Source organism: Triticum aestivum, chromosome 1A (assembly GCF_018294505.1).
Source record: "Triticum aestivum cultivar Chinese Spring chromosome 1A, IWGSC CS RefSeq v2.1, whole genome shotgun sequence".
Taxonomy (NCBI): Eukaryota; Viridiplantae; Streptophyta; class Magnoliopsida; order Poales; family Poaceae; genus Triticum; species Triticum aestivum.
Window position 1 is genome coordinate 506,796,915 of NC_057794.1, and position 11,444 is coordinate 506,808,358.

Consider the following 11,444-nt stretch of genomic DNA (forward strand, 5'->3'; position numbering starts at 1 on the left):
GAGCTTGAAAAACCGCCAGGGCCGCCTGTTTCGGTTTTTTCAGTCCGACTGTCGGTCCCGTTCGTTTCTTTAACTATGCTTGATCGCTATAACATGTTATGGGTTGTAACTCCACTCCTCCTAGCGAGGCTGTTGCCCCCCTCTCCCACCGTTTGCAATGTGTCCTGCGGCGGCATTTCAATTTCAACGACGATGCCTTGGCGCTAGACCCACCGTAGTCGTGAGAGGAGTTTGGTGAGTTTATCTTTTGTTGTTCTTCTTGGGCGATGGATCTAGGGTTGTCGACATTGTGGTGAAGTTTGTGAAGATTGCTTCAGGGGTATTTTCGAGGGTTGTTGTCTTGGTTGACAATGGTGTTTGAAGGTGGAGATGTTCGTTATGCCGAAACTGTGCAAGCAGCAATGGAAGGTGAATCAAGCACATTCCTTGGACAAGGTCAGAGCGGGGCCGACTACAATCCCGATCAAAGCGTTACTTCAAGTTATTGATGGTCATCCATGGACTTGGTTGTTTCTTTTTCTTTTTCTTGGGTGGTTTCTACAAACTTTCAACACATGTTATTGATGGTCATCTTCAATCACTTCACGTGATGCACTATCAATGATTTTATGTCACTGCTTAAATTTTTGGAGCATTATTTTCCACAAAATAGTACTACTAGGTGTACAACTATTATTTTGTACTACTCTATCCCATAATATAAAAATGTTTTTTAAGCTAAAACAGTTTGAAAACATTCTTATATTATAGGACAGAGGGAGTAGCAACTAATAGTTTTGACTTGAAGCATAATAATATCACTCTGCTTAGTACTACTGCGGACCGTCTCATTCCGCCTGTCAGTACTTTTATTTTTCATTACGCATCTTTTTTCTTCTAACGTTATACACATCCATTCCTACTGGAACAAGAAGAGAGGCATTTCCAACCGTTTAGTCAACAGCCAGCCGGCGACTCTCTCTTCTGCTAAGTCAATGAAAAGCCAGCAACGCTGGATCTTTCAAAAAAAAAAAAAAACAGCCAGCCGGCGAGTGAGACTGCCTGTGGGGCCCAATCAACTTGGACACGAGCAGAAGATAACCCCAGCACTCCAGCACTGGACAGGCAAAGAACACTGACTACACATAACCCGAAGAGGTAATTACTTACCATCCCTCCTTTGAACAGCTCAAAAACCTACAGGCCGATCCAGTCCAGGTCATTCAGGTTCAGGCATCTCTCCGCGGCCGAACGAAACTTGGTGCTGACATCTGCATCAGTTTCACAAGGCAAACACAACGAAATCTTACTAATATGGAACTTGGTTGGACAATCGCGACAAAGTCGAGCATATTGCTTGCTCTACATTGTGTTCTTGCTGCCAGCTACAGCAGCGATGGGTAGAGTTTCAGTTTCAAGGTCGTTGAATTCGGCGTCTCCTGATTTCAGTCAAGGAATCATCATCATCCCGTGAGCCTGCCTGGAGTTTCTGGTTTGAAATGCACTAGGTGTAAAGGTAACTAAGATGGAAGATCCCAGCTTCCAGAGCTATTATTAACTGAACTCAAGGTACGACCGAATGATCAAATTTCAGACCAATTGTTTTCAGAGTACCAGGAAAGGAAAGTAACCACCACAGGCTCTAGGCCTAGGTGTGTATGAATGACCTAGCAGTTTAATGAGCTTCAGTTACACAAAAACGAAGCCGGTTTCAGAGCAATTAGTTACTTTGGCTGATACCTCTTATTCCCCATTGAAGGCAGAATTTACCGACTCCGAAATTTATACGGGTGCAAGCTCAGAAGTCTTACATCCAAAATTTGTGCGATGTGCTCTCCTTGAGTAATTTGATGCAGGAGACAAGCAAAAGTTGTAGTGATCAGCCCTGGTGATTGGTGAAGATCTCCATTGTCTATCTTTGCTCTGCATCTAGTATATGGTTTAGGGATTCTGAAAAGAAACAAAAAGAAAATCTAGGCAAAACAGAGCAGCACAATGCTCATCAACAGTTAATTTCTGGGCATCAAGGGAATATATATCCTTCTCTCCTTAATACCAAACTCAACATAGTAACATGTTAGGCTAACGACACCATAAGCTTCACGGTGACATCAAGTGCTTACACCTTCACAGAAACCCCACCTACGTACACAGGGTTGCGAGTGACTCTTGTTACCAGCCCAGAAACTACAACTGTCCATTCATTTTACACCCTGCATTGTACCAAAATGACCCCACGCATGCTAAATTAGCACTTCAAAGTTCAAACTCAACCTCTACCGAGTCTGACTTCTCACTAACACCACCACCAGCCAAGGACTGATTCATCTCATTGACCACCAGGAGGACGGATCTGCAGAACAAGGGTGCACGAACAAGAGATCTCTTCAGCCAGGGGGGCGCCGCCCTGGTCAGAGAGCTGCTGATGGTCCGGGAGAATGCACAACTCAGAGTAGATCCACGCTTTGATATCGTCAATGGTCTGTCCGGGCTTAAACGCGCGATCAATGACCTCCTTCCCGTTCACCGTCCTGACAAATATGCGCATCCCACCTCTCTGCCTCGTGACGCCGCGCAACACAACATGAAGGGTAGATGCATGTTGCACGTCGTAGTCAGCCAAGGTGCGGCCATCCTCCAGCACATTCCCAGCAAAGATGAGAGTCTGTCTGTCTGGGGGAACGCCGGTTTCAGCGGAAACCTTTACCTTCACACTGTATATGGTATCTTCTCCCTCAGCCACAGCAGTCATGATCTTGTCAGTCAGTCCCCTGATAATGATGTGCATGTGCATCCCACTTCTTTGACACGTGAGGCCGTGGAACACCACAAGATGAATGGTACATTCGTTGTGCACATTGTAGTCAGCCAAGGTGCGGCCATCCTCCAGCTGCTTCCCAGCAAAGATGAGACGCTGTCTGCCTGGGGGGATGCCGGTTTCATCAAAAATCTTTGCCTTCACACTGTATAGACTATCTTCTCCCTCAACATCAATAGCCATGATCTTGCCAGTCAGTGTCTTGACAAAAATGTGCATCCCATCTCTCTGACACGCCAAGCGGAACACAATATGAAGTGTAGATTCATTTTGCACGTTGTAGTCAGCCAAGGTGCAGCCATCCTCCAGCTCGTTCCCAGCAAAGATGAGACGCTGTCTGCCTGGGCAAATGCCGGTTTCATCGTAAACCTTTGCCTTCACAATATATATGCTATCTTCTCCCCCAACCTCAATAGTCATGATCTTGTTAGCCAGTGTCTTGACAAAGATATGCATCCCTCGGGGGACAAGGTCAAGGGTGAGCGTGGACTCTTCCTCGATGTTGTAGTACTCCAGGGTGCCGCTGTCCATCAGCAGCTCACTGCCAAACATGAGTCTCTGCTGGCCTTCAGGGATGCCCTCCTTGTCTCGAATCTTATCCTTGACATCATAGATCGTATCTGATCCCATGACATCAAGAGTGATAGTCTTTAAACAGTGGATCTTTCTTTTTTTGCGAAAATTTGAACAGTTTATTTTGACAAAGATCTGCATCTGTTGAACAAGCGCACAAAACATTAGCATCTTAGACACAAGGCTTTCATTAAAGACACCAAACTGTAAATGAAAAGAATAGTAGCAATTCCAACAGATAGTAGAACTAAAAACAGAAATCTGCACATTAACCGCAACAAACCATCAAGTTCCACGATGATGATAGTTGGTGTTGCACAGGGTAATACATCTTGTTAAGATCAGAAGGACTAGCAAATTATTGATAAATATAAACATCAGGGCTGTTTTGGGCTATGTTGTCAGTCATTCATAGATACACAACAATGTTTTGAGAAAATCAAGTATCTTACACAAAGTTGACAGATATTGTGATATTATAGTACATAATACTTGAGAATCCTACAGATTAGTCCTTTTCCTTCTTTTAAATATAAATCAAACGAGAACAAGTTTGATATTCTCCATCTAACCGGTCATAAGATCTGACAAGTCTAATGAGATCAACCCCATCTATGATGCATTACCCTTCAAATTAATCCATGGATTGGAAATACAAAAAAAACTACCAGACAAATGCATTCAAGATCAAACGTTATATGCAGGTAGACCCTACTAGAGACTGAGACCAAACCAACAGCTGTATACGATTCAGGATACTGACCTTTATATCTTTGGCCAGCAAAATGTCACAATGGTGTAAATTAAATGATTGACTGGCCAGAAACAAGTATGGGGCAATGTTAACTTGTTAAGTGCTGAACAGGAGCAGGAAGACCTTCAAGTTGCTATATGATCATATAAGGCTGATCACGACCACAGTTCTCATGCAAGGTTAATTCATCAGGGAGTCTGTCAGCAATATTGGATCCACTCGGATGACAAAAGTGAAAGAAACAGCTATCTTATAAGGAATATGAACACTTCGATCCACTCGATTTCTAGAGAAGATGACACAGCAAAATTGTTTACAGCAAAATCATCTAGATCTCGAGGAGATAAGTATCACATATGCTGAATCTGGGATGGATCAGGCAAAGATGGAGCAGTACGTGAGAAAAGGAGATTGAAAGAGAGACTCACCGTGCACTGTTCAAGATCCATCTCATTAGTATCCTCACTAGTCACCTGCTACCAAACAGACCCTGGTCTATTAGCACTCCCCCAGAAGAGGATTATCCTATGTAGACATCAGATATCATGGAAATCAAACCTAACCCCTAATTAATGGTTTTTTTCCAGGAACCTTCTTTAGGTTGTATCATGCATTATTAATTAACAAGAAAACCATGGGCACAGATCAATGACTAAGAAAATCATGGCATACAAAAGCTGGACAGATTGTTTTTCAGATGTGGAACTGATGTTTCAGTGAGTACCTTGAGTTGAGAGTTATCGGGGTCAGAGAGAGCTTCACAGGCTTCGGAATCCACCAAGTCCCTCTTTTGAAGTTCTACATTGAACACAAAAGGAATGATATCAGTAGCAGCATAATTCGCCAGAGTTGGGCGCTTTGTTCTAGAAGTTAAACTCTCCTAATGGACAACCAAATTGCTGTTGAGCACATCATAGAGCTACATAGATAACTTCCTGACCCAAATGGAGGGGCCAAAATGGGGAAATGATGCCAATTTTCCAACCCAGATCATTCAAAGCAAGCAACTTTTTTGTGGCCTGAGAAGAAGAGGAGAGATTACCGGCAAGCTTGGGATTAGCACCTGGAGGCAGCTCCGCGTAGGCCGCCTTCCACCTCTCCCTGCTGGCCTCCGCCTTCAATCGCAAGCACAGGAGCCAGCATCAGGCGAGAACAAGCCATGATTATTTACGAAACCCCCAAATTGACAGAAACCCTAGAGGGAACCCGCGGTCCAGCGAATCACCTGGAGGAGGCGGGCACGGAGGCTCTTCTCGCGGGCTTCCGACAGCCTGTTGATTTCCTCCAGGCGCGCGCGGTCGGCGGCCAGCTCCTCGACCTGCGGCAGCAACCCCATGAGCCGGTCGTAGACGCGGCGCCACTCCGCGGAGGGGAACTCAAGAGGCAACGCCCCCGGACCGCCGCCGCTCATGGAGACGACGGATGGTCTTTTTCCCCCTCGCTTTCGTGTGGTGGCAGTGACCCTGGAGCGAGAGCAGAGCAGATCAATGCGTGTGGCCGTGTGGGCGAGACTGGGGTCGACGGGAAGCTCGTGGAGTGGGGAATCCGATGGTGTGGTAAGCGCGAGGAGGGGATTTGGGTTTCTCTCTGAGACAAGCAAGCTCGTCATCCGTCCATGGCGGCAGGAGCGAGGGAGGGTGCGTGGAGTGGGAGAGTGTTGGGGTTTGGGGGTGGAACGAAGCGGAAGGGTGGGGAAGAAACCTCTTTGACTGATTCGGCTCTGTATATCCCGCCGCCGCCGACGGCTTTTAGGGTGCGTTTGGGAGCCAAAGTATTTTTGTAAGAATACTATGGTTTTTGAAAAAATCTTGGTATTCAATACTTTGAGTCGTTTGGATGAAAAAATACTATAGTTTAATAAATCGTAGTATCTTTAAAACGGTGGTATTTTCATAGTATATGAAAAAGAGGCCCAGACCTTTTTTAAAAAAACTGAGAAATGTTGGCTGGGTTGTCTCTCTGTGTCCATCTTCTTCTGGCCATCGACGCATGTGACACCTAGTGCCGGCTGAAAACACATGTCAACTTGCAGTGCATGTCGTAACTAGCTCTGTCTTTGATTGATTACAAGAGATAACTCTAATCCTTCCTAGCATCTACTAGGAGAGAACATGCCCGTATAAAGCTACGGTGGCGATTAGCACAAGCTGATCGATGAGTGTAATTGCGTATGCATGCAACAAACGTAACAATCTGTGCAAACCAAAGAAAATTGAAAAAAGCTGCCAGTTGCCAAACACCTCGGCGGTATTATCGAAATTGAGAAAATCTATGTTTTTCATAAACTTGAGTATTTGTTGCCCATCTATTGAAATACTGAGGTTCTGAAATACTATGGTTTTAAAAAAATGGTGATGCCAAACTAGGCCTTAGCCTCTTTTTGGTTTGTAGGATAGGAATTTTATAGCAATGGAAAAATCATATGAAGTGAGATTGATACCTGTAGAGAAAGAAATGTCATTTGATGTATATGATAGGATTTTTTTTCATTGAGTCTAGGCTAATGTTTTTTCTTCAAAATATGAAGGATTGATTTCTATTCTACATAGGAATAGGAATCCATTTCTACAAACCAAAGGGCTTCAAAGGAATTTTTTCTTTGCAAATCCTATTCCATAGAATTCTTACAAAAATCCTACAGACTAAAAGAGGCCTTAACGTTTTCAGATTGTTTTCTTGAGGGGCACGTTTTCAGATTTTTTTTAGGGGGGCGGAACAAAGGCGCTATATTTTTCTCGGCCCGTAAAAAAATATACAATGACCGGAAGAATGCACAAATCAAGCAACAACATTATTGTTGTGAAGATCATTGTCACCATCACCAGCCATAGCAACTCGATCATCATCTTCATCCACATTGACTGAAGAATGAGCATCATCATCTTCACTGGCTGAAGCAACAACATGAACTTCATTTGCCGAAGGACCACCACCACCATTGCCAAAAGCTTCACCACCTCCACCTCCACCTCCACCTCAATTGCCGAAAGCTCCACTACCTCCAAAAACCTCACCACCACCATCATCAATGTCGAAGCCAACACCACCTCCAACCCCCACCATCACCATTGCTGAAGCCAACACCACCTCCCCCCCCCCCACCATTGCCGAAAGCAAAACAACCTCCAACCCCTCCCCCCACCACCACCTCCATTGCCGAAGCCACCACCAGCTCCAACACCTCACCAATATTGCTGAAACCACCATCACTCGCCATAAGATTTTTAAGCTCCATATTCCTCGATCTGTTGCCAATACTTCATTGTGCTTTGATCTTTGTCGGTCACCGCATCAAGTGGCACACTCTCCCATGATTGAATCAAACAAACATCCCTACCATTGTGTAGTTGTCTGTCCTTTTCCCTATTTTGTCTTGGCTAGCATCGAACCCAACCTCCTCAAGCTCATCTACTTCATCACCACCGACATTCCCTTGTTCCAGCTCGGCTTCGACCTCTACTTGATTTGTCGAATCGAATTTGTCAGGCGGAGCACTCAAGTCCACCGCATTCTCCTCCAACATTTTCGATATATGCTGAGTGAATGGTTTTGGCTATGAAATTCAATGGCCGAAACATAAGGAAAATGATCCAAAGTCGAACCAAAGATCACCGGAGCAAAGGAATTATTTTACTTCTCGGACGTTTCATCGAACATGCTGTACACATGGGCGGTGGAGTGGACGGGAGCGGGGAGGACATGGCCGATTGGAGAGGGTGGACGAGGAGCCCAGTCTCGAGCCGTAGCCGCCTTCTTCCTTGGTCCCTTTGATTGCAACTTCGCCCGCGCACCGAAGGGGCCAGAGGAGGCACTCTTCCTCGAGCCGGCAACTGCGACGAGAAGGAGCACAATGGCGTTGGGAGAAGGCGGCACGACGGCGGGCACGCGTCCTTGCAAGAGGTGATTCCCCTGCCGCTTTCGCTTGGAGCCGATAGAGGAAGGTGTTGGTGCTGTGGCGGCATGCATGGCCGCGGGAGGGGCGAAAGGCCGGAGTGGCACCGTTGGGTCCCGGTGGCTGTGGGTACTCCATAGCGGCGGTTGGCGGCGTGACAAGGTGAGACAACGAGGGCCCAACGGGATTAGCGGCGGCGAGTGGAAGCGAGAATGGAACGGGCGAAAGTTTCCTTCGCGGCAACGAACGGGTAGGATAGAGGAACTGGTAAACGAAGGGGACAAAACCGTAAATATGGCAGACAGGGGCCAAAACTTACAGGATCCGACAAGAAACCTCTACTCCTAATGGACGAATTGGTTGAATAGTCCCCCCCACTTTCAACCGGTTTATTTTCAACCGGTTTATTTTCAACCGGTTTTTCTTCGTCCCACCTCCCACCAGCCCCTCCCATCGGTTTTTCTCTTTTCTCGTCTGACCGGCAATACCCAACGTATTTATGGTAATCAATCATAATTAATCCACGTATAGTAATAAATCAATCCAGGTATGGTAAGGTCATAACTTAGGAAATTTTGAATATGGCAATTATATGGTAATAAATTTAAATTACCCCAAAGGCTATCAATCCAGATATGGTAAGGCCATAACTCGGGAAATATCGAATATGGTAATAAATTTAAATTACCACCAGGTATGGTAAGGCTATCCACGTATAGTAATAAATCATATAGTAATAAATCATAATTAATCCACGTATAGTAATAAATCAATCCAGGTATGGTAAGGTCATAACTCAGGAAATTTTGAATATGATAATAAATTTAAATTACCCCAAAGGCTATCAATCCAGGTATGGTAAGGCCATAAATCGGGAAATATCGAATATGGTAATAAATTTAAATTACCCCAAAGGCTATCAATCCAGGTATGGTAAGGCCATAACTCGGGAAATATCGAATATGGTAATAAATTTAAATTACCACTAGGTATGGTAAGGCTATCCACGTATAGTAATAAATCATATAGTAATAAATTATAATTAATCCACGTATAGTAATAAATCAATCCAGGTATGGTAAGGTCATAACTCAGTAAATTTTGAATATGGTAATAAATTTAAATTACCCCAAAGGCTACCAATCCAGGTATGGTAAGGCCATAACTCGGGAAATATCGAATATGGTAATAAATCAGCGATCCGTCCGCATTACTAGCTCATCCGATAAATCAGCGATCGAGTAATTAAACCGTGCAGTAATTAGTTCCGTATATGGAAGGAACCGCCGGAGTATTCCATAGATTAGCCACAGGATTTTGGCAATCTCGCTGTGGCATCTCGGATTTCGGAAATCACGTGCCCGCAGACGCCGCCGTGCCCCCCCTGCAACCACCGCCGGAGTCGGAGGCGAACGCGATCGCAATCGCGACGTGTATATATATACAAGGACGTACTACGTGCACAAGGGCCTGCAAGCAAACCCCAGTGCTCCTGATCACCATGCATTTCTTCCAGGTCGTCATGGCGTGGATGTTCCCGTGCGCCGTGTGGGCGGCGATGGCGCCGGCCGTGGCGACGGCAGCGACCACGGACGGCGCTTCGAGCGTTGAGCAGGGCAGCTCCTCGTCGCCGGCGTTCGGCCCTGGCGACGCTAAGGTGGCCTCCGACCCGGGCTCCTCCCCGGCGTCGAGGTCGTCCACCTCCTCCTCCTTGCTCGGCGCCCGAAGCAGCTCGTCGAACAGCGCGCGCTCACCGGTGAGGGAGGGCGGTGACACGGCCGCACGGAAGGGCCACGCGCTAAGGCGGTGCTCCTGATCACCATGCATTTCTTCCAGGTCGTCATGGCGTGGATGTTCCCGTGCGCCGTGTGGGCGGCGATGGCGTCGGCCGTGGCGACGGCAGCGACCACGAACGGCGCTTCGAGCGTTGAGAAGGGCAGCTCCTCGTCGCCGGCGTTCGGCCCTGGCGACGCTAAGGTGGCCTCCGACCCGGGCTCCTCCCCGGCGTCGAGGTCGTCCCCCTCCTCCTTCTTGCTCGGCGCCCGAAGCAGCTCGTCGAACAGCGCGCGCTCACCGGTGAGGGAGGGCGGTGACACAGCCGCACGGAAGGGCCACGCGCTAAGGCGGTGCCTGCGCAGGTTTGCCAGAAATCTGCAGCGCGCCGGTGCTGCGGACGAGCGGCCAGACGGGCGCGGGAGACGGAAGGGCCGGGCGACGAAGCCGGACGGGAGGGTCGCCGCCGGCGAGGACGGCACCGCCCGGGCGAGGGAGGAGGCCGTCGCGAGCGCGATCGCCTACTGCAAGGAGTCGAGCCGGCAGCGCTGCAGGCCGCCGTTGGCTCCCTCGCCTAGCTTGGGCGGCTGGCTCCTCGTTCGTCCAGAGGAGGAGATCGGCACCAGCGCCACGAGCGCCGTCTCGCCCTGCGAATGCGAGGCGCAGGGCACCTCGAGCGCCGCCGCCCCCCACCACGGCCACGCGGCCTGCGACGGTACGTGTTGTCAACCGATCCGTCGGTCGATCTGCTCTGCTGCACCCGTGCACGTCTAAACCGTCGTTGATCTCCTTCGTGCAGCAGAATGCGGCGGCGGCAGGCCGTCGACGGTGGAAACTCGGCGAGGTCCAGCCGGGGAGATGGAAAAGGGTGACGCTGTCGACGGGCTTGACGGGGACGTCCTTAGGATAACGAGTTACTTCGCCGCCAAATATGTGCGCGCGGTGCGCCATTGAAGAATAGCTCGGGGTCCGTCTCACATGAGGCGAAGCAAACAGTTTTTCGTAATCTAGAGGACCTTGTCTTACGTACCTTCGATCTTGTATGATCTGTCCATATCAGTGTGCGAGTAGTAGTAATATGATTGTAGTAAGATCTGTCCATATCAATTGTCGATCTTATTCTTATATGATATGATGGCTTGCAGCGTTCCTAAGATCTAACGAGAATCTCCTGGAGTTAACGACACAATCGTTCGATTGTTTCTGAATCAGACTGCAATTTTGAAGCTTAATTGGCAAAGGAGTTAAGATATAGACAATCCTATTTATTCGAACTAGCTTTGCTGAATCGAAAGAAAAGAGACAACTTGGATTCAATCAAAAGAAATTAGAAGATTTTAGTACTGGCATGTATTCACCTCAATCAAAAGAAACTAGGTCACCACTATATGCTCTGTTTGTACTCTACACATGAGGAATATATTCACCTTTAACTTCTTTTTTTGCGGAAATAAGACTTTCATTCATCAACCACGGTCATTACACTCCAGATTTTACATAGAGCGTGAATTCCATCCGGTGCATGCCCATGCACGTTGAATTATCAAATGAGTATAAAGTTGGTCTTTTTTTTAACTACTACACTCCAGATTCTCGAGCATGGAGATAGGCGAGTTGTAGACCAAGAGCTGGTACAGATATAGGCGAGTTGTAGA

The 11,444-nt window shown here is 47.3% G+C and overlaps 1 protein-coding gene across 2 annotated transcripts; it reads right to left on the reverse strand.

Moving 5' to 3' along the window:
• Positions 1-1,955: 1,955 nt before the first annotated feature.
• Positions 1,956-5,835, reverse strand: LOC123060969 (polyubiquitin-I). Of its 2 annotated transcripts, none has more exons than XM_044483849.1 (5): positions 5,350-5,835; positions 5,167-5,239; positions 4,849-4,922; positions 4,553-4,597; positions 1,956-3,511 (listed from the first exon to the last, which is right to left on the reverse strand). In XM_044483849.1, the coding sequence occupies exons 1-5, from the start codon at positions 5,731-5,733 to the stop codon at positions 2,309-2,311; spliced, it is 1,779 nt and encodes a 592-aa protein (XP_044339784.1). In that variant the 5' UTR covers positions 5,734-5,835; the 3' UTR covers positions 1,956-2,308. The 2 variants fall into 2 exon arrangements, with proteins under 2 accessions (XP_044339784.1, XP_044339776.1); XM_044483841.1 differs by having other exon boundaries at positions 4,553-4,600; positions 5,350-5,833.
• Positions 5,836-11,444: the final 5,609 nt, after the last annotated feature.